This window comes from Gouania willdenowi, chromosome 18 (assembly GCF_900634775.1).
Source record: "Gouania willdenowi chromosome 18, fGouWil2.1, whole genome shotgun sequence".
NCBI lineage: Eukaryota > Metazoa > Chordata > Actinopteri > Blenniiformes > Gobiesocidae > Gouania > Gouania willdenowi.
This window is the reverse complement of record NC_041061.1, coordinates 15,996,385-16,020,919: the sequence shown is the minus strand read 5'-3', so window position 1 is coordinate 16,020,919 and position 24,535 is coordinate 15,996,385. Positions and strand designations below refer to the sequence as shown.

Here is a 24,535-nt window from a genome sequence, read left to right as displayed (position 1 = left end):
AAAACCACTGCTCGATGCTAACTGTAGTTGAATGATACTCATGTTTTCTGATGTTGATGTTCTGCACAAATACATTTGTTCTTCACATTACAGGACAACAATGTGGATGCCATCCATCCAGGCTATGGTTTCCTCTCTGAGCGGGCAGACTTCGCTCAGGCCTGTTCCGATGCCGGCATCATGTTTGTTGGTCCAAGCCCAGACACTGTTCGCAAGATGGGGGATAAAGTTGAAGCTCGATCCTTGGCCATCAGTGCAGGTAAAAAAGAGGAAAAAGACTGTGCAGCAGGGTGGATTCATATGGTTGAATTATAACACCTGCTGCAGCGAGCGCAAGGCTGAAGTATTGTTTTGTTAAAAAATTCAATTGTGCATTCTCTTGAGATGTAAAATATGAAAACCTCCCATTCAGCTTCTCATTAAATTCAATGTATTCACTCTCAGACCTTTTGGACCATAAGGAGCCGCTTTTTACTACTTTTGTGCAATAAAATGAGGCCATGAAGACTGCAGTAGATCTTTTGCTTCAAATCAACAGTTCATTTTATTACAAATAGTTGCTCACTTCTTCTACTCCCACAACATTTGCATTTGCGTTAACATTTCAAACAGTAGTTTAATGTCTTTTTTTATTTTAGATGTCTCACTACTTTTTCACTTCCGATACGATGGATTGCTTATATTGGAGAACTTAAATACAACCGATATAATCAATACTCGTTTTTTTGCTGATATCGAACCAATATCAATATAGGATTGGGACATCCTTACTTTTTATTATTTGGGTCAATTAACATTTTTAGTTTTCAGATTATCTTAATCTTGTACCTAATCTACTGCTGCTAGCCAATATGGTAAATTCAGATCTGATTGACTTTTTGTCACTGTTTATATTCCTGTATCTCGCATTGGTATTTCTTTCTTAATTTTTTAGAATTTTAAAAATATTCCACATTATTTGAAAAAAGAACGTTAAAAAATGGTGCAAGATGAATCTAGCTAACACAGCTGTAAAAACCACAACACAACAGTTGATCACTCGCGACTTTCTTTTGCTATTCACGCACTTTTGTTATTGTTTTCAGCCAAAAAACTCTACATTACAGTAAAACACATGGCTAATTAGGTGCCCATGTTGAGAAAGTCAGAAAAACACTGTTTCATGAAGTGTATGTGCCGTGCAGCAACAGCAGCTTTAACAGCAAAAGGAGCTGTTTCAGCTGCTTCAAACACTTACCGGAGCTGCTACGTTGCTTAGTCATCGTCTCCTCTAGGGATTACAGAAATAGTCTATTCAAGGTGATAGTCCACGACTTTGTCCGACCGCTGCGTCACATTGTGTCACATACACAGTGTTGCCAGATTTGTGGCACATGCTTGAGCTGTTTTTATTTGAATTGCAGGTTCTAAGTAGTGACCGATTCATCAGCATCGGCCGATGCGCGCTGCTGCGTTCGCCGACCCACTTTATTAACAGAGCAGCTGCCACAGGCTGCTCTATTGCTCGAGAGTGCAGAGCCCCTCCCCCCACTAGCAGAGGGTGAAGGAAGCTTTTCAAGCCCAACCCCAAGTTTTAAACTTAAACCGAGCTGTTGTGTCGCAGTTGTATTTAACGTGCAGCTGGCTGGAGGTTGTGTGTCTGTCTGTGTTTGTGTCTCTCCCTCTGCTTCTCACTCAGCGCTTCGCTGAGAACGAGAGTTTTTAAAACTTTGAGAAGCAGTTTACTACTACTTTGAATATTTATTCCTGTTAATGTTGATGCAATTTAGAACAGAAACTTGAACAGTTTGTTGTTTAATGCGCATCTGACATCACGTTATTTTTTTCTGATAATTTATGTTCTGGGGTTGTGTTGGAATTTACTATTTTTCATGGTTTCTTTTTGTGTTTAATACTATAATTATATATCTTTATACTCAATAATCATGTTCATAAAATATATTTTCAGTCAGGCCAACTTTTGTCAAAGCTATTTTCAGGACAAGGACGAACAGTTCTTTCATAATATTTCATGAGATGTCTCACAATTTTTTTTTTTACTTGTTCTTGTTCTACATCACCTTTGTTAATTTAATAAATGTTCCTTTTTTTAAATTGAGACTTGTACCATCATCATTGTGTAATTTTTATGATGTAAATTGAGGGAGCAAAAGTAGTATCAGCCCCAAATATCAGCTCAAGAAAATCGGCAGTCCGTATCGGTCATCGGCTAAGGCTGATGGAAAAAAAAAACGGTATCGGCATTGGCCCTAAAAAACCCATATCGGTTGATCCCTAGTTCTAAGTTGTGATTGGGCTGGAAATTGTCAATCTGGTCTGGCAACACTTGTGACGTCACAAATGTAGAATATTTGAAACTGAGCCATTTTCTTCGTGTTATAAGTCTTACACAGACCACAAACAAACCACTTGATGGTTTTATTTCACATTTTGTGTGCTGGTGGACATATGTGATCAAAAAACTGCAAAAGTAGATTTTTCATAATATGTCCCCTCAATGTGGTTTGTAAACATTTGTTTTGAACAAACCGTCCTCTGTACAGGTGTTCCTGTGGTCCCAGGCACTGCTGCACCTATCGCCAGTCTGCAGGAGGCCCAGGCCTTTGCTCAGTCTTATGGATTCCCCATCATCTTTAAAGCAGCTTATGGAGGCGGAGGCCGCGGCATGAGAGTGGTCAAAGAGTACGAGGTAAGATATAACGAACGCAGTTCATAACACAATCTTTTGTGACACACAGAGGAAAAACTTATCACGAAAGCTGGTCAGCCCTCTGGCGTAATATTTCATATTCATTAATTTTTCCATTTGTTTTGAATTGAGCTGAAACTGTTAGTAAATTACAACCTGGCCATTTATTTCTTATAATTTAGTTTGAGTGTGCTCAGAAATTGTCTCAATTGCTTTTCAAAGCTTGAGCGATTGTCATGTTTATACAGCCTTGTTGTTTTCCATCAGTTAGGTATAATTAGAATGTGTTTTCTAATGGTGTAGCTGCCAAAGATAATTTAGCTACTCATAAAAACCACATGAATGTGTCTTATATTTCATCTAATATACTCTGTCTTTGTCTCATTTATATTAGGGACAACCCTAAATCAGTTAAACTATGTTTGACACAATACATGTGTAAAAAAAAAAATATATATATATATATTTTTTTTTGCAGTGAAAGATTAAGATTCCAATTAAAAATCATTATTTTTGAATAAGAAACCTGTTATGGGACAAAAATACAACACAATTGTCACTTAAAATACAATATATAATGCGACAGCTTCACTTGAGCTGCTTAAATCCTTTTGCAATCTTGAGGTTTTATGGAAGTTTCTTATACCTCGGTTGGTTGCTCATGGGTAAATGTTTGATATCTGTGAGAGGAGAGCTGAGATGTAAATTATTCATCCATACGTTCACACATTTTCATCTATTTTTCACTATAAACCTTTGAAGACTTTATAAAACTGATATTTGTTTATATTATTACAGTTGTAGTTGTTTGTCATATTGAAAATGTAAAAAGATTAGAATAAATTACTTAAAAGGTAAATTTTTTTCATGATGGTGAAGCCATGAGCACATCTTATACAACGCTTTTCATAGAAAGCCCAAAATGTTATATAAAGTCCAATTTCTGAATGAAAAAAAAAACTGAAATAAAAACTCCAGATATGTTTGTTTTTTATCATAGAGAAAATGAATACTTTCATTGGAAACAATGTTGATAAATGGACTTGGTATTATAAAAGTTATATACATATACTGAGGCTGTAGGTCAGGCTTTCATACTCTGAATCTGCTCAGCAGTGTTAGTGTTACAGCAGCCTCAGGGCTACCAAGCTTACTCAGTAAAAGCAATAATTGCTGACATGTTGCACTTTTAAGCCTCACAGGTCAAGTCTCCATTGTAAAGCATTATCTTTTGTTAGTGCCAGTGTAATTACTTGGCTGTTGGTCTTTCTAGTTGTCCAGTTGGGTTACAGAGGCATCAGCAGGTATGTGAGAGATCATGTTATTGACTTGACAAGTAAAATGGCATTGTTTAAATGTAAGCCCACCTCATTGGTCATTGGTAGTTTTGCTTCTGGTGAGTGAGCCACATACCCTCAGCATATTGGTAAATAGGATTTGTGTGTTTATGGATGGGTGAGGTAGTCAAATGAACAGAATCTTTTATTTTTCTCTTCCTTGACGTGATGCGACTTTCCAAGAAACAAACAAAAAATAAAGTGAAATTGCATGCATTGAAGTTGCCACGACTTACAGAGAAACTCTTGATGTGGAAGCAGTACTAATGGATTCTTATTTGTATGCCCTTCAAACATCTTCCGTTATTGGCAAACATAAAGGGGAGAAAAGGATTTGACATTTCTGATGCAACAATTTTTCTAAAGTGCCAGCACTTTAAGAAATGTTACCATTACAGGGCACGCTTAAAATGTATGATTAACAAAAGAAAAATAGTAGTGCATTAATATACTGTAGCTTTCGAAAAAATGTATCGCCTTCAAAAATTAGTCATTTATTAGGGTCCTGAGGCCATACTGGCCGTAGTAACCTATTGATCTTGCTCTTTTTCCCTATTATTATTATTCCTTTTCAGTTTTGACCCTTAGGATACCCAAAGTCTCATCAAATTTTGCATGCACCTCAGGCCTTGCCACATATGTGATGAATAAAAAGTTACATTATGACCACGCCCAAAAGCAAACATTAAGTCAGCCATCTTTGAGGGTCGTATTTATGCTAATGAGACATTGGAAACACAGTTTTTGAAGCCTAGCTCACAATTACATTATAAATGGTTGAATGGCTTTATACATATTTAAGGAATACATTTATGACCCATTTAATGTGTTTAGAAGAAAATGGCTGAATTGTCTTTACACGGTCTTTAAAAACTAAATTGTTGATGTATTAACTTGTGTTGTGGAGCTGCTACTGACAACTGTGTTTGTGCAGAAAACTAGACGTTATACTATGAATGATGGTGTTAGATGTGTCTCATGTATGAGTACTTCAAGCATAAGAAAAATAGTGTTTGAGAATCACCATCTGTGTAGTGACTTTAATGTGGCAGAACAAAAGCAGCTGCTGAAACCGTATGGCACCATGTCTTCTGGTTGCTTTGATAAAGTCCTTGTGTTATTTAATGCAAAACACAGACAAGCTCAAGATGTACTTTATTTTTTTTTTTTTTTTTACAAGTTTTGAATATATTTCATGACACTCCAGAATGGTTTTTACAGTAGCTGTGTTCAGCTCTGTTTGTGTGTGTGTAGTCTATTGAATTTTGGAGATTAACTTCAGAAAGCCTCTCTACCAAAACAATGATATGACAGTTACAGATGACATGAGTTTGCTTTCATGAAGCTTCAGTGAAGGTCTGGTTTTAACCTACTGTGAGTAAGTTGCACATGGTGAAATTGCTGGGTGTGGAACTGACACACACAGATTGCGCCATGACCTTCAACATGGCTCTGTGCACTCTCGAGAGATATCTAATCTAACATTTGGCTCCGCTAGGATATGTCAAAGTTGTTTCGTCAAAAGAAATGAGGACAGCATGAAGAAAGATGTAGGAGCTGCTTAAAAAATGCAACACTGCTGTTGTCCAGATCCTGACGAACTGCTGATGTATCGCTGTGCCTCTCGTGCCTCTTGAAGGATGACACAAACATAAATGTGTATGAAATATTGTTGTCTGTTTGACAGGAACTGGAGGAGAATTACCAGAGGGCCTACTCTGAAGCCCTGACGGCTTTTGGGAATGGATCCCTGTTTGTCGAAAAATTCATTGAAAAGCCAAGACACATTGAAGTCCAGATCCTGGGTACGTGTGTTTTACTCTGTATGTTTCAGATGTTCATTTTAAAAGACAGAATTACATTATGACTACATTGGACTGCAGACTAAAGGAAATGCATTAAGGAAAAGACGAGATCTCAAGCCAAGATGTTTTCCTGCCTTTGTTTATATTAGTCAAAGCAACTTGATCTTTTAAAATACTTTGTTACTCAGCTACAGCAGAGGTATATGACTGGCCATAACATCAACATTCGTGCCAGTATAAAATATCGTAATGACCAATTTGAGCATTAATACAGAAAAGAACAAATTGTGTTTTTGTTGTCATTTTGTGTATTTCTATTATTTTGTGTAATTGTCATTTTGTGTATTTCTATTCACATTTTGTGTGTATTTTAGTTTTTTTGTTGATATTTTCTCATATTTTTGTGTGTTTTTGCAGTAATTCTGATTATTTTAGCTGTCTTTGTGTGTTTTTGCAGTAATTCTGATTATTTTAGCTGTCTTTGTGTCTTTTTGTTGTCATTTTGTGTATTTTTTTGTTTCATGTTTATGATTTTGTGTGTTTTTGTTGTCATTTTCTGGAATTGTCATTTTGTGTATTTCTGTTCTCATTTTATGTGCTTTTGTTGTTGTTTTTTAATATTTTTCTGTTGTCTTTGTGTATTTTTTTGTTATTTTTTGCTTTTTATTGAGTGATTTTCTATATTGATGGAGTCAATTTGTACATTTATGTGAGAGGCTGCACAAAATTTGACCGAGGGCCACATTTGGCCCCCGGGACAACAGTTGTTCACATCTGAGCTCGAGACTATACAAATAGTGTCTACTGTGTGAGCTCTTGTTGTACTACATACTGTATGTCCTTATGTATTTGCTCTATTTACACTTGAACAATAACTACTCGAGTATTCAGCCTTACAACTCCTGCAGTTGTTGTTTTCTGCTTCCTAAGCACTGAGAATTTACTGCCACGTCTCCTCTAAGGCAGTAAATCACCCTGATTGATTACTGTCTAAACCAGGGGCGTAAAACTCAATTTAGTTCAGGGGTCAGTATAGACACGTTTGATCTTAAGTGGTTTGGAAAACAAGCAATTTTTGGCATTAGCCCTAGTTTGCACTTCCATGTATAAACGAAGTGTAAAGTATGTAAGACGCAAATAATATCAAAGCAATAAGTGACAGATATTAGTCTCTGCTAGTAATTCTCTCTTTAAATGCCATTGATTTTTTGACCAAATTTCTATTTATTTTAAAGAAATTATGTGAAATAATTTGAGGAAAAATTGCAAAATTTTGATCAAATTGAGAGTTCTTTATACGATTGGCGATTTAAAAACCATGTCTTGACCATGAATGCATTGACTGAATTACCAGGAAATCAGCTGTGGCATTTTATGTTATTTTCTCAGTATTGCTCCATGTAGCTCTCATGTAAAATTAATTAATTGGATTTTCCTTGAATTATCTTTCACTCTGTACTGTATTTTGTGTTGTAACATCATTGCATAGACCATATAGCACAATTTTCATAACACTTTGTGCACAGTTAAATCTTTTGATTAATTCTTAATGAAACATAGTGTTCATGGAAACGTTGAAACAACAAAGAAGTCATCCCTTTTTGTCCAAAGAAATATAAACGGAAAATTATTTTTTGAAAGGTACCAAAGAGAATACAACTTAATTTTTCCTACACTGCAGTTTTTCTTTAAACCTTTGCTTTGCTGTGTGCTGAAGTCAAAAAATGAAAGGTACCTCTGCTTGAGCAGGTCACTTTAACAGAGCTTCAAAGTCTGTCAAATTCGCCTGTGCTAAATACTTCTTAATTATGCAGCTGCTGCTTCGATTTTCTACGTGTGCGTATCTAGTTCACCTTTTGTTTAATCATATGCACTCTCCTTTCTCTCAGGTGATAAATATGGTAATGTCGTCCACCTCTATGAGAGAGACTGTTCCATTCAGCGGAGACACCAAAAGGTGAGGAATCACAGCCACCTACTGAATAACCTGCTGACAGGCCTAATGTTTTTTAGCTTCAGCCTTTTGTTAGCACAGCCATGAAATACTTGAGCAGAGTGTTTCCATCACTGCTTTCCTGATTTGATTCAATAATGACCAGTATTGTGCCCACAGTCAATCAATCAATCAATCTTTTATTTGTATAGCACCAAATCATAACCAATGGTATCTCAAGACACTTTACAGTAGAGCAGTCTTAAGGACGGACTCTTCATTTTATGGATACACACATATGCATATATACGTATATGCACATACATATGTGTCCCACACCCAACATGAATTCATCATGGCGGCAAGGAAAACCTTCTGTTAAGCAGCAGGAATCTTGTGTGGATCCCATTCCTATGATGAACAGCCATCCACGTTATGCTGTGTTGGGTGTGTGCAGAGGAAAGGGTGGAGACAGAGTTGTTGAGACTCTGTAACTCCACACTAAGGATCCCACGGACCTGCAAGACAAAAGCCAGAAGGAGTACAGGAGCAAACACACAAGGGAAGAAGCAGACATAGAGGGAGTGTTTGAGAGAGGAATGGGACCCTCTCCGGTCCCTCTCTAACCTAAATGACCTCTCTCTTAACGCCCTCTCCAACCTCTCTCCAACCGAGCATGGCAGACCCCCCCACCGGCAGTCTATGCCTATTGCATCTTAACTATGAGCTATGAGCTGGTTCCTAACTAAAAGCTTTACCAAAGAGGAATGTTTTGAGCCTAACCTTAAAGGTAGAGAGGGTGTCTGCTCCCCGAACCGTTGTTGGTAGATGGTTCCAGAGAAGTGGGGCCTGATAACTGAAAGCTCTTCCTCCTATACTACTTTTAGATACAAATGGAACAACGAGTAGTCCAGCATTTTGAGAGCGTAGTGTTCTGGGGGGATTGTATGGCACTACAAGCTCCTTGAGATAGACTGGTGCCTGTCCATTTAGGGCTTTATAAGTTAGAAGAAGAATCTTGAATTCTATTCTATATTTTATGGGAAGCCAATGCAGAGAGGCTAATACAGGAGTAATGTGATCTCTTCTCCTAGTTTTAGTCAGTACACGTTCTGCAGCATTTTGAACCAGCTGAAGTGTCTTAAGCGACTTGCTCGGGCAGCCTGCTAAAAGAGAATTACAATAATCCAGTCGAGAGGTAACAAAAGCATGGACTAGCTTTTCGGCGTCGCCCTGAGACAGGATAGATCTGATTTTAGCAATGTTACGGAGATGAAAGAAGGCAGTTCTTGAAGTTTGTTTTATGTGAGAGTTGAAGGATAAATCCTGATCAAATAGAACCCCAAGGTTTCTAACAGTTGTGCTTCGTGCCAGAGTAATACCATCTAGGGCAGTTAGGCTAGCATAGGTTTCTCTAAGGTGTCGTGGGCCCAGTACAATGACCTCAGTCTTGTCTGAGTTAAGAAGAAGAAAATTTTGGTCCATCCAGGCCCTAATGTCCTTTAGACAGGCCTCAAGTTTAGATAGCTGATTTGTCTCACCTGGCTTCATTGATACATACAGTTGGGTATCATCAGCATAGCAGTGAAAGTTAACAGAGTATTTTCCCATAACATTATTGATGCCTTGTCAGGTGAGCTTTTCAATTACAAAACACGACAGCTGGGCAAGAGCTAACTTTCTATTTTCTGTCATGACGGGAGATTAGAATTGATTATGGGCTACCACAGAGTCGATATCTGTTGGCACACAATGTACACAAAATAAATAAATACTGTATTCGTGCTATACGAGCCCTCACCGATTTCACTGGAGTAAAGGAAAGGAGTTTGATTTGATATTTGTTTTGTTAGAGTTAAAGTGAAGTTACTCTATTTGTCCAAACCTGAGAGGCATTCAGTGAGACAGAATCAGAGGTTTTGCTTTGCTTGAATCAATCAATCATTTATTAACAGTTTTTAACCCTCGGAGCATCTTTGTGGCCAAAAGTGACACTTTGGCTGTTTTTGTTTGTTTGCCCCTCAATGTTCCGGTCATATTAAAGGCTAGTGGTATGACATTTTGCCACTATTGTTTGTTTTACTTTTATTTGCTTAATTCCAATGTCCTGTGTATTAGAAGTGTATTGAAAAGGAGATATGCATCATACTGACACCTAGTAATCTCATGACCAAATTGGTCCCATTGACTCCCATTGTAACCACATATTTTTCATATACTATAATCATGACATTGCATAATGTTTTTTTTTTTTCAATTAATACCTAATGGATCAAAGCCTCTGCCTTCAAAATGAAGAGAAAATCTGTTTTAGTTGTATTGACCCCCTACCAACCAGAGACCATTGCATAAAGTTTTAGGGAAATTTCAGTGAAGGCCTGGATTTCTTATCTTACAAATTATACAAGGTGTTTATACAATGTTTTTTCTTTTCATTAAAACTCTCCTTGTGCCAAAAATAATAATGCATTAAATTCAATTATTCTATAATATAAAAACACTTTGGCCCTAATTTTTGGAAATACTGCATATTTAGTGTTTTTCCTGCTGAAAACAATGAGAGGTTCTCATGATAAAAAAGTCCATACAAACATAAAAAGGCTTTTAAAATTATAATACATTTTATATTCATCGATAGGTCTGAAGTAGTTGAAAAGATCTGATGCGGTGGAAGTAAAAGAAAAAATTAATGGAGTATATTTTTATTGCACTTTAATGAGACTGACCAAGTGTACAAGTGTATGTAAATTTAAAGCAGTGCACAAGGGTTAAATGAACAGAATGAATCAACAACAATGTCAAGTCGGTAGGAAAACAAGCACTCATCTAACACAGCTGTGGTCTAGAGTAGACACCCGTTCTCTGGGCTCTATTCTTCCAATGCGCGCAAGTCAAAAAAGCAGCGCAGTTTTTGGCTGCGTGCTATTCTCCCCCTGTACTTAAGTCAGTCACTGTGCGCCTCCATCCCAGTAACGCACTCTGGGTGGAGCGGTCCTGAAATGTGGGCGTTCCCATTCAAATCTGACCTTGCGCGTATTCTCCCGTCTGCTTAAGTTCTTTTCCGCTTACGCGCTTCCAAACCTGGAATAAGTGCAGTGCCCCGATAAGGTGAAACATTATATTGCACTAGTAGTTTGGACTTATTTCAAATTTAAGCCACACGGACTCACAATATTGCAGAAGAGACTCACAGGAAGAATCTATCTACGTCACGCTGTCACAGCGTTGGAGTCACTCAAGCACACCAAAGGATTGACCATCAGCATTCCTAATATGTTCACATTTACCAGTTCTAGACGGGACAAAATGTGTTACATTTCATTGTTTTATCCATGCCACTCTTTTTTTTCTGCAGAGACGGTAGGTTGCACGTCATTGAGCTGACAGCTATGTGCACTTGAGCTGCTGCTGCTTCTCAATAAATGAAACTCTGAAAGACGTCAGACTTCTGTCCACGTTGGTCACAGTGAACTATTTTCATACTATGTCCAACGTAAAGCCACAGTTTGATCCACTACAGAGTGAATAATAAGTGTTCTTGTCACAGAAAATAGGCCTTGAATGGATATGTATAATTAATATAAGGACTATAGGGTATAAGGATATATAATTATAGTATGTCAAAAAGAAACGATGAATAATAATGCACATCAACAGTTCAACAGAATTGTTCATGATGGGATAGTGAGCTGCTGTTCCTGATGAAGTGAAGCATTGCCTCGTTGTAAAAACTCCAAAAAAGCTTGAATAGCAGATGAAAGGCGAGCTATTATATCACTGACAACAACAAAAGCTTACATGAAGGGAAGCTAATTAACATGTAATATTTTATTACACTTTGTCAGCTCAGAGCAGTTTTAATCATGTGTTTTCATCACGTTCTTCATTTCACTTTAATCAAATTATAGATAGGAATCATATTAGTGGCTCTCTTCATGCCAGAGCGGCTGGTCTTTGATTTTTACAAGACTTTATCTGGCTTTTTCCATTAATCGTAGATGCCTTTGAATCTCAGGGAAACCGCAATCGTTGCTTGTTGGGATAGATTTAAGATGACGGCGTACTGACGGGTATTTTTAGTGCTTTTTCATTTTGTGGAATAACTTAAGATCATCCAAGAGGCTCAGTGTTTGCAAAAGATTCAATAAAGTAAATTTAATAGGAGTTTTTGGCCATAGTGTTTTAAGCTCCCCTCTTTTATTTGTCTTTGAGTTGCATTTAGAGTAAAACTAACAAAGGGGTACATCTAAATATATAATATTCATCTCCTTAGTTTTATTTAAAATGCTAGTCATGTGAGTAAATATTACATACTCTTATTGTACTGTTTTAATCAGGGTTAGGGTCTATTACAATTTCCAGCTACAATTACATTTTCAATTACCCATGTTCAATTAGAATTTAATTATGATTACAGTGACAAGCATTTTTTCCAACTACAATTAAATCACAATTATTTTTTTATCCTCGGAAAGTCAATTACAATTACGTTCTCAATTGCTAAAGTTCAATTACAATTAATCACAATTACTGAGCCTGAAATAAATAACCTAATTAATGTTAATTTTCTATTATCCGGTTTATTTATAAAAATAACGGGTACTAAATCAGCTGTAAAATACACTAAAAATAAATCAAATTTCTTTCCTATCTATTGGTTACATTATTAGGCTTCCTAATCAATTAAAATATAGGTTTTGATATTTTTGGTGTGGACATCTGAGCCTCTTTTGTGTCTGTATACCCCTCGATTTATATATATATATATATATATATATATATATATTTAAATGGCAAAATGTAATAATATGTGTAGAACTGTACATAGAACTGTAACATGGTTCCTCAGTTTAGTATAAATTGTAATTATCAACTTGTATAGAATTGTCAAAGCAATTACAATTACAAAGTAAATTATCTAAACTTAATTACAATTTTATTACGATTACGGCAGCAACTGTTTTTCAAAATTACAATTATATTTATGCCATAATTGTAATTAATGATCAATTATGCAATTACAATTATAATTGTCCCCAACCCTGGTTTTAATTGGACTAACTACCATTAATCCTAAAACTCCCACTATAAAGTGTGTGCTTAACTGGTGAAAAAGTGTGTCACTCATGCTCGGATATCAGATTGCAGTCTTTTATTAGTTTTGTGTGTTTTTAGTGCCTCTAAAAGCACCCTGTGCACTTGAAATTGCACCTCAGGAATCTGCAATGAATCACTGCAATGAGTGAGCACCGTGCGCGACGAGTTTCAAAATCCTGGAGGTGCGCGACCAGGCGGCAAGACAGTGCGCGCGGTGACCTCATTTATGGTGCGCGGTGACGTCATTTTTAGCACACGCAGCTCGCGACGTCCCGCGTCCATCAAGCATAAACAAGGCTTTATTTACATATGCGGTGCACATGCCATGCTTACTAAAACTAAAACAATTACCGTTTTGTTTGACTGGTAATCAACTGAAGCATCAAAATAAATACATACACTAACAACATTAACAACACGGACATAATATCGACTGTATAAACTGCATATATGAACATTTAAGATAGTTAACACAGATTTAAGATCTGCAGAACTCACCAGAGTCAGCTTCACCAGTCAAAACAGCGATAAATGTGCAAATGAAAATCCGACAGGTAAACACATGCACGGGTAACACACGTCACACCCGATATCTTAATGAATAAATAAAAGACAGGAAAATGCAATCTTTTCTCAACATAAATGCAGGGGGGTTGGTTGGTGATAAATCAAAAAAATAAAATATGCACTAACGTATGAAAAATAGGAGAACTCCACACCTTTATATACTGCAGTTTCTGTTGCTAATGTGGAGCTTTCTCTGTATTTTGTAGCTGAAAGTCACATGAGAAACGAGGAGGAAGGGTAGGGGTTTAGGGGTTACCATGATAAGCATCACTTGATAAAGCCATTTCATTGTGTATAAAGAGTCTCCAGTTATCCTTTACTTGCCAACGTTGCACTCTGATTCAGCCATACAGACCACTTTAATGTCTTTCAGCGTCTTCTCCTTTTTTTTTTTTTTTTATATTGTCCATAGCTTCAAGTTTGTGGTCCATGCTTCCAGTTTCTGTCAATCCTATTGTCTCGGTGGAAACAAGTCAATTTTGCACACACACTGCCCAGTACTAGAGACCATGAAAAGCATGTCAATGTGATTTGCACCACTCAATGATGGGGCTATGGTCCGTGGAGCATTAGGATAGTATTTATATATCACCCAAATAAAATTCTAATATAAAAGCATAATCAATGTGATGGTAATTTACATTTCTTAATTCCATTTTTAATGGAGCTGTAGACTGCCTTAGATTTAAACAGTAGTTAAAAATTAACGTAAAAGTTTCCAAAGCAAATCACTTGCACATTTTGCTATTAACCCACACTGTAAAAAAACAAAAAGCAACATTTTTACTGCCGTTGTTGGTTTTTAACTAAAAGTTAACCTTTATTTATCGGTGTGGTGCTCGGTAAATGGCAAAAACCTTGAAGACATTTTAAGATGTTCAAGCCGAGAATCAATGAAAATCTTGGGATTAATGTTCTTGGTGTGGGCGTCTGAGCTTCTTTTCTGTCAGTATAACCATTGATTACATTTTTTCTTCAAATATTAAAATGGTCTCAACCATCTAAAAAAAAAGTCAAATATTTTTCCATTTTTATGCCTTACTATATACAGCTTTATCTCTGAAATGTGGGTGTTTTTCTACATTTATTTTAGTTTTTTTCATGCCTTACTGCATTTTCACTCCAGTTTAAGTGCCCTCATCATATATGAACTAGTTTTTAGGGTCTCAGAAAAAAAATTCTCAAATTTTTCCATTTTTTATGCCTTGACTGACAGTTTTTCTACAGTTTCCATGACAATTAAATTACAATGTGAATTATCTGAACTCAATTACAACACAATTATAAGAACAGCAACAGATTTTTTCAAACACAATTATAATTGCGCCATAATTGTAATTAATTATCAGTTACTCGATTACAATTATAATTGACCCCAATCCTGGTGTGAAGCATTTGTTTCTCTGGTTGATAGTTCGTAGAGTCAAAAACGCAGAAGTCTCTTCAGTCCCTGTATTTTGTCATACAAGTTTTCAGCTTTTTTTTAAATGAAATGAGATCCAAAGCACATAGTTATCAGTGTAAAGTGTAATCCTGTTATATGCGGTGAGTTGGCGTTATAACTGCTGAAGCGACTATAGACGAATGGACAGGGTGATCTTGCTGACTCATGATAGTGCTAACAGCATCCATGAGCCTTTCCAGATTAAAGTACATCTTTGAAAGGCTGTAAAGGGGAACAAGAGCTTAGTTTCTGATTGGTTTAGTGCAGTGGTGTCAAACTCATTTTAGTTCAGGGGCCAAATACAGACCAGTTTGAGCTGAAGATTTTAAGTGAGGAAAAGAGTCAAATTCAACAGTTATGTCCTTGTTTGCCCTTCGATGTGTACATTATTTATAAAAGAGACATTATGTGAGAATATTCGTCCCTGCAGGATCTTTACTTAAATTTCTCTGATCTTTGGGAATTTGGAGAACATTTCGTGGAATAATTTGAGGAAAATTTGCAAGATTTTGGAAAAATTGAGTTAAAAAATAAAATAAAATTGAGATTAAAAATTATTGCTGTGATGTGATTTGAGAACTGGAAAACTGAGCTCTGCAAATATTGTGGATTTTAATCAAATGTTTCTATTTTGATTCACTGAGATAACATTCTCTAAAGGGCCAGATTTGGCCCATGGGCCTTGAGTTTGACACATGCGGTTTAGTGCATGTCATCCTCCAAATTCAGCCAAATAGTTGTTATAGTGAGGTGCAGACTGGGTGTAAACAGGGAGGTTGTTGTCTCACGAGAGCAAGACTGGAATCACATTTCGCTCTCATACAGCCCATTTTTTCAGAAAATAAACCTTGTCAAAATGTTTCAAATATGCATTTGATTGAATCAAAATGTTTTACTCTCAGTTGGAAATGAATTAGTATTTCAAAATAGCTAATGTGCACAAAGTACTGCTTAGAATTGTTAAGCTTCCTGAACAAAAATCCTCCCAAGTCGACAAAGTTGAAAGTCTAATGTTTAAAAACCATCACAGCCTTTCACTCATAATAAGTGTGGAGGGAAAAAAAAAAAAAAAAAAAACTTTCATGAGATTGAATTTACGCTTTGCTGTCAGTGAAGCATTAATAAAATCTTTTGATAACGATAGTGTCAGAAGCAGATTTAATGTCCAAGAGAATTTTGAAGAGGCAGATCTAAAGCTTCACTGTGAAGCTTAAAAACCCAGAAAAGAGTAGGAGGGGGAATATCAATAATAATATTACTAATATATATTATTATTAAGAGGTGCCTCCTAAATATCAAGCTCCTCACAGCTGATCCGCCTATTAAATATTCATCAAAGGCAAATGAGCAAAATGGATTGTGTGTGTGCTTCGTTGTGTGATTGACAGACACAATCCTGATTCTTTGTGGTTGGTAGATGCAACCAGTGTTGCTACAGTTATTTATTACTCCTTTAACTAAGCTACTTTACTGATTATTTACTTCTAAAACTAATTAAATCACATTACAAGTTACTTTATTAGTTACATTCAGCAGCACCTGACAACACCCCCCACTGCCTCAACATAAAAATATCAACCAGTATTATCAACACTAGCATTAATATATGAGCATTTTTAACAGCATAGTCAACGTATCGTCACGTATCTCCTAAAAAAAATACATGTTTTTTTTTTTAAATAAATACATAAATAACGACAGTCTTTCGCATAAATACTTAATTTTTTTAATAGATGTATAGAATAAGGCCTTTTGACCTATATTTTGTCAGCATGTACTTGTATCTGTCATATTTTGTCTGAGTATGTAACATGTGAGTTGTCCTTATGCTGAAAACGTGAGGAAAATTACATAAATAGTAGCGCACAATGTCTTGGATAAGTAACTTTAATCTGATTACTGGTTTGGAAATAGTAACACATTATTTGTTACTAAAAAAAAAGTGGTCAGATTAGAAAAATTAGAGTAACGCAGTGCTTCTCAAAGTGCGTGGTGTTGCCCCCTGCTGGGTAATAGAGGTATGACAGGTGGGGCGTGAGAAACAGGGGGACATTTTCAATTTCATGCCAGTCTTCTTAAAAATGTTTCTTCATTGACAATAAAGATGATTAACACTAAACAAAACGCCTACACACAAAGAGAGTAATAATGAGAGGCCTAAAAATGTAGCAGAAATTAAAAGCGCATTAAATTATTTGACTGTGTTGGATATGCGACCGGGAACAAAATGTAATGTGGGACTAAAGTTAAAAATAATGATTTACGTTGACATGTACTTCACATGGAGTGGAACATTAAACAAAATGTCAATAGCTGACCTAACAAATTAATTACCTTTTTTGTTTTCTTAAGATTGTAAACCATGTTTTGTTTTTTTTTTCCCTATATTTTTGACTACTGCACTTTTACATTTGTTTTTTATGCAGGTGATTAGTTGAATTTAATTTTTGATTTGTTATGAAACATATTACGTGTTCCCTGTTAGTTCATTACATTTGAAAATGTGTTAATTTGTCAGGATTATTTTGGCGGGGCCAATGGGTGCAGGTGGGACTTGAAAGTTCACCTTCGTTCAAAGTGGGAAATACCCCAAAATGTTTGAGAACAACTGGGGTTACCTGCATCTATGCCTGCAACGTCTGCGTACAGTATGTCTACAGGCTCAGACCTTCAGTAGATTCAGGGATCAGGATATCTCACTACAGCAGCTCCGACAGCTGATTACTATAATTTAGAAGCATTTTTCTCCAAATTTGACAAGCGCTGCCAAAAATGAATTATTAATAAAGTTGACAAAAAAAAAGAACAGACTTAGTCATTTTCATTTGTTAGTATTGTGATCCTGGTATTTGGTGCCTTTGTGCTCCATGCTGTTCACAATGGCACAATGAATATATGTTTCTTATATTTCAGGTTGTGGAGATTGCACCAGCGTTCCAATTGGACCCTCATCTGAGAGACAGACTTCATGCCGATGCTGTTAGTCTTGCCAAACTGGTATGTGATCCATTACATTTCATGCATATATGCTTTATGCTCTCCCTCGCTTTACTTTGCCTCATAAATTGTCATTCAGGTTTGATTATAGCTCTTAAAATTCCTTGCAAACTAGAGAGTGAGGGTTTTCCAACTGCATAATCAGTTAATTATTAGAAATTCTTAGAAATAAGCCTTTCAAAACAAGTGTCAGCATTTCAAATGGTGAAAGTACTAAAGCAATTAACATTTTTTTTTCCTCTCTGGAGGGAAATTCTCAGCCCTGTTTGTTCCTCTTTTGATAAATTCTTTTGCACCATTTACCTTTGTCTTAAAATCGAGTGAACATCGATTTTGCCAAAGCATGAAATTACCAATCAGATGTCAGCAGTGAAAAAGACACTAAATGCAATTTTGAAAATCAATGTTCTGAGTAGCTTTTCCTCCACACAATTTCACAATTACAACTGCATGTGTGCTCAGCTTTAGTAAAAAAAAATCATTAAAAACTGTACATCCAGAAAGATTCACCTTGTATCTGGCCTTGTTCAATCTTTTGTCAGGCTTTACTGTCTCCTATTAGTTGGCACAGTTATGACAGCATCGCTTAGAGGTCATGCCTTGTCGCTCAATAGAAATGTGGAGAAAAAAATGGTCTTTTCAGGTAGAAGCTCATGTGAGAGGTAGAAGAATACCAGGCAGGAGGTGAGAAACAAAGATGTAGGGCTGACATGGGCAACTGGCGGCCCGGGGGCCCCATGCGGCCCTAGCTCTAATTTTGAGCAGCCCATGAATTAAATACACAAAATTAGTTAAACACATACAAAGTTACAACATAAATAGACAAAAATACTCCAAAAACACACGGCACACAAACAATTAACACAACACCTAATGAGAGAAAAATTATAAAAACACCAAAATGAATAGATGTCTTCAAAATCACAAAATGACCACAAATTTACACTAATTGGCTCATAACGTAAAAAATTAAGAGGAAAGTACAATAAATTACCTCAAAAACACACAAAATTAAAAGAAAAAAAGATACAAAAAGAAACAAAACAATATGACACCAAAAACACATGAAATGACAACACAAACCTAATGTTCTTCCCTGTATTAATGCTCAGATTGGTTATTATTCTAATTGCTAACATGGATGTTGATATTTTGGCCCCCGGATCAGAAAATCTAATATTTGTGGCCCGCTGCAGCTGTGATAACAGTTGCCCACCTCTGATGTAGGGGATTCAAAAATGTCCTCTGTATAACTGGTGGTTATGCAAGGGAGAAGAAAAGAGTTAGAATTTAGGAGCGTCATGCTGTGACCTTGCAGTGGTTGGGAGAATTTCTCCTGTGATCTCACCACATCACCCTGCCTGTCTGACTTAAGTGACAAACTCTGTTTCCTTGTGTATCGTCACTATTAGCATAGGTGAAATCAAGGTCATAGAATCATCTGCTGCTGTCTTTTAGATGACAGCGTGTGGCTAACGGGCGCTAGCAGAGATCACCAGAAATCCATAAAGATGCATCCAATAACTTGTGCAACTTGACAGGATGTCATGGGAATAGAAAGACGGCTATCAGCTCCAGCATTGCTGTGATGTGCCGTCCGTGACAGTGTTGACTTTTACTGCTGAATGCAGGGGAAAAATTGACACCGTTTACTGGAAAACATACGTGTTTATCTTTCCCCAACATATCAGACACTGTTATTTGTAAAAGCAAATCAAATTCTACCTCATATTGTAGCAACTGTAAAATCACCTAACACCCTGTAATGTAGAGGAAAACTGATATCCCTGTTTACAGAAATTAAATGCATGAACCAGATGCACAATTTTCCCGTGGACTCGACAAGAAAAATGCACATCTATACATTTTTGCATCTTATGGGAATTTTGTTGCATTCTAATCAGCAGTGCCCCAATGCATCCATAATATTTATGTTTAAAATCTATGCAAATGGTTTATTATGATGTAATGTGGTGCCGAAAACTGCACTTAACCACAAAAATTGCACAGAAGTCCCATCATTTCTGTACTGTTCAATTTTTTTTTTTTTAAATCCTTAATTTTCCTTTCTGTTTTTGGCCTTTGTGCTTGCTTTTTGTGTCTTTGGCTGCTGTAACATGCTAATTTCCCCACTGTGGATATTTAATCTATATTTTTGTGTATTTGTGCAATATTTCAGTGGTTACAATGCTTTCAATATGTTGGAATGGTTATTTGATGCACTTGATTTTATGATGGCAGCCTGTAATGCCTGTAATATTTATGTATGCACAGGTATTTTATTTTCATATAATCTGTTTAGATCAGTGTTTAAACTGACACAATCGGAGAAATTACATTTTTTTCCTATTTTTGTGCATTGTCAGTAACTCGGGGATTTATCCTTAATGTTCTCACTTACAGTTGTTACAATGCCGTCATTATATTGTCATGGTTACGTTGAGACTTCTACACAGTAGTTTCAGTGAAAAGAAACTCGTTGCACCTTATTTTACGATGTCAGTGTGTAACACTGCATTTTCTTTTTCTCAGTGAAAATGTGCAAAAACACTAGTAAGTAATTTATTTATAAAGTGCTTTTTGCAGATAAAATCACAAAGTGCTGTACAGAGTTGTGGTAAAAATACAAATGCAACATCATAATGGAATAATTAAATATGGGTGCATAAACATCTTAAGAGCAGCAACATTAAAGGACAATAAACATTTAAAATCCAGTTAACTAAAAGCTTTTCTGAAAAGTGAAGTCTTCAACAGTTTTTTAAAAGTGACCACTTTATTATCGCATGTTTAAAGAAGCTGGGGACCGAGACAGATAAAAGTGACAGGTTTATCAATTTTACCACCCAAGGACTGACAACATCAAAAACATTTAAAAGCAGAGAAGTAGGAACAATGTCTACAGTGCTCGATGAGGGTTTCATCTTTCCTACTAAAACTTGAACATCCTGTAGGCTGACAGGAGTGAAGGAGGCCCATGAGCTCACATGGGCTGAGGCAGTGCAGAAGCTAACCAAGGGAGGAGTGATGCTAGCCCTGATGTCTTGTACTTTCTTTCCAAAAAAGTTTAAAAAATTGTTACAGTTCTCCTGTGTGTGTACAGGCACATGGGACGGTGAGGGTGCAACAACATTTTCAATAGTGTTGAACAAGACCTTGGGGTTTTTCTTATTTTGCAAAACAAGATTAGTGAAATAAGCAGAGCGGGCACGCTTTATTATTTCATTTAGCTCAATTATCTTTTCTTTTAAATGGAGTCTATGCACCTAGAGTTAAGTGGTTTTCCACAACCGTTCCACTTTCCGGCAGCTTCTCCTAAAGCTAAAAATTCATCCACGGACAAGGTTTCTTATTAGAGCCTGGAGTATATTTAGCTGGTGCTACTGTGTCCAAAACAGTCAAACAGTGGCTATTAAAGTTTGTCTTAAAAGTGTCAACATCATCACTACTAATAAATAATAAATAGGATGTTTTGAAGCAAATAGTTTTGACTCAATTTGTCCTCTGAATGATCAATATCTTCTGATGAACATATACAGCAACTTGATTTTTCATCTCTACGTTTAATTGTGATATTAACTGGGTAGAATATTGCGATATCGCGATAATATTGTATCCTCCAATAAATAATAGCACAAAAGTGTGATTCAGACACAAAGAAAATGAATCGTATTCAAGTACAATGAGTCAGTAATTACAATTGGTCTTTAGTATACAACTTTTTGTTTTTGGATGCTTTGGTTTATTATTAGAATTTCATTGTTGCTTATTCTGTACCACAGTGAAGTAAACTCTCTACCTGTAATATGATTTGACCAAGTTATGATAGAAATGGGGTCTATCAATTATATTTTTAAATTACATTACATTTGCCTCTTCAATTATCCATGTTCAATTACAACTCAATTACGATTAAGTTGACCGACATTTTTTCCAATTACAATGATTATTTTAACTCTGAAAGTCAATTACAGTTACGTTCTCAATTACTAAAGTTCAATTAATCACTATTACTGAGCCTTTAATAAATAAGCCCATAAAATGTGACCTTCCTCATGTGTTACCTTTCTGTTAGCATCTCTTATGATAAATGGTCAGTTTTGACCCATGTTTTAAATCAAATGTAAAATACACAAAAAAAAATATTTTCTATCCTCTAATTTGTTTCTCATCTTGTTAGTCTTACTTATCCATGAAAATATTGGTTTTAATGTTTTTGGTGTGGGTGTCTGAACCTTTTTTCTGTCCGTATACCTTTTGTTTTAATTTATTTTTAAATGTGATATTCATCCTTAAAGGTGCAGTCCGCAACTCTCAGATCCGTCTCTCCCCCTGCCTCCCTGCTGCTCTCTTGCCCTGCCTCCAAACTTTCCAAAGTCCGTCCCTCAGAGGAGCTAACAAGCTAACGTTAGTCAGACAGCAACATCACAGTAATATAACATGCTCTGTTAAAAGCATATTACTGCAGCGCTTCTCTCTCTCTATGTGCACAAACCTCAGCAGCAACAACCCAGTGTCACTTACAGCAGTCAACACAGAGGCTGCTGTACGCACATGAACAACACATGCACTACAGAGTTCTAGTGTAACAATTACAAATCAAACATAATGTAAATCAAGCAGCAGTAATTACTTTTCAAGCAGAAAAGTCACCAATTCCATCTTCTACTCCTCCAGACCATACACTGTAAAAAAGACGGCACTACAGCCCTGGGAAAGGGGCGGGGACTGTGAGCAACAGCTGTCAGAAAGCCCATCAAACACAATCCTGACTCTGATTGGTTCTTTTTGCTCGGTCGCATTGCATTCTGGCAATCTGCCAAAGGCTGCAGGAGCAGCAGGGACTCAATGAACCTGTTTTTTACACACAAACTACTAGTTTCATGTAAAGCTGTTCTTACGTAGTGACAGCTTTAGCAATATGACAAAAAATCACTTTTATAAGAGTTGCAGACTGCACCTTTAAGAGAACTGACAGCTAAACTTGATAATAAACATATTTTAATATATGTGTAAGCCATAGAACTATAACATGATTCCTCAGTTTTGCATTTAATTAAAGTATATTTCTATTTATATAATTTTCATGCCAATTACAATTACAAAGTCAATTATCTGAAATCAATTACAATGAATTTATTATTGCAACAGCAACAGATTTTTCCAGTTACAATTATAATTAAGTCATAATTGTAATTAGTTATCAATTACGTGTTACAATTATAATTCACCCCAAACCTGGTCCACAGTATAATAAACCAGTAACTATGATCTAAGGTGTAAAAGTAACCCTCACACACACAGTTTTTGGATCAAACCTGTAAATCATTACTTGGGGTCTCAGTTACTCATGGCCCCATTTTCCCTTCATAATTATTAGATCCGTTCACCATCCCACCTGCCGCGTTTCTCCCTTTTCCCCATTGATACAATTGCTTGAAATGTGCTGTGACTGCATTTCACTTCCAGCTCGTCCCCATAGAGAAATCTATAGCACAGAGCTCTGCATAGCTCTCACTGCAGGTATTAAAACACCACTGAGGATGCACTGTGTTACAGTATTAATATGTGCATTTTTGTCGCATTCTGTGCATTGCTTTCTTTTTATAGAGCAAAAAATGGTTTTTAAATGAGTCTGAAACGATAGTTAAAGTTGTTGTGCTTTAGCATGTGTGCTAGCATACAGCCATTACGCATGTCCAGACATAAACACACCCATTAAAGGCCACATTTGCTTAGTTTTCTACACTTTAGTCAGATTAAAACCTCTAAAAGTGAGCCGTGCTCAGGCATCTTAATTTTCTCAATTAGCAGTTCAAATGCAGCTTTTTTTGCTTGAAATTTACACTGCTGAAGCTTAATCATAATGTTGACACTGAAGCTACTTCTTTCCACCATGTGAATGTGCATGTACACATTTACCATATGTTCTATTTGTATCTGCTTTAATTTTTCTGAACAAAGTGACAGTAGTGTGACAACATACAGGAATTTAAATTGTCAATCCTGAATTGAATCCAAATAGCTACTGTGTTAACCTTTGTTTTTTTTTGTTTGTCAATTTTACAAACATTGATCAAATAAAATTACTAGTTAGTGCAACAAGTCATTTTCCAGTGCATAGTTCCAATTTATTCCATTACCAACAGTTGGAGAAATAACATCTTTGAACTTTCTGCGAGGCAGGTTTTTTTCCCCCAAATGAAGATCTTGGAAAAACAATGAAGCCTGTAATCAAAAATAGATTGAAAATGTTATCTAAGAACACTCAGTGTGGTGCTGGATATTCATCCATGCATAACAGCAACACACGAGAATCTGAAATTGGCAAACTATGCAATGGGTTTTTTTTTGTTATCCATTGACTATATGGACTTGTCGCTAAAGCTGTATTTATTCCTTGGATTTTTGTCAGTATTTTTGTCCAAAATTACTTGGGTGAAACAAGAGAGGCCCACTGATATAAGAATGTAATATTGGATAACATCAGTATTGGTTTTTTCTACTTCTATTGGAAAACAAATGTGCTGTGGTTGGAAAGCTGTTAAAGATAAATGTGGCACTTTTTTAATAACTAAAGTAGAAAACATAGTGTAGTTTTAGTAAGTTAATTCCACGAATATATTGGTAATGGTTAGTATAACACAATCAAACATTAAAGGTAGG

The 24,535-nt window shown here is 36.1% G+C and overlaps 1 protein-coding gene across 1 annotated transcript in view; it reads left to right on the top strand.

Moving 5' to 3' along the window:
• pcxb (pyruvate carboxylase b) overlaps nucleotides 1-24,535 on the top strand; it is a 341,179-nt gene that overhangs the window by 35,677 nt on the left and 280,967 nt on the right. Inside the window, exons 5-9 of the mRNA XM_028475285.1 lie at nucleotides 94-259; nucleotides 2,544-2,689; nucleotides 5,714-5,831; nucleotides 7,721-7,788; nucleotides 17,786-17,869. Of these exons, the coding sequence (XP_028331086.1) occupies nucleotides 94-259; nucleotides 2,544-2,689; nucleotides 5,714-5,831; nucleotides 7,721-7,788; nucleotides 17,786-17,869 (582 nt within the window). The remainder of the gene's footprint in view (nucleotides 1-93; nucleotides 260-2,543; nucleotides 2,690-5,713; nucleotides 5,832-7,720; nucleotides 7,789-17,785; nucleotides 17,870-24,535) is intronic.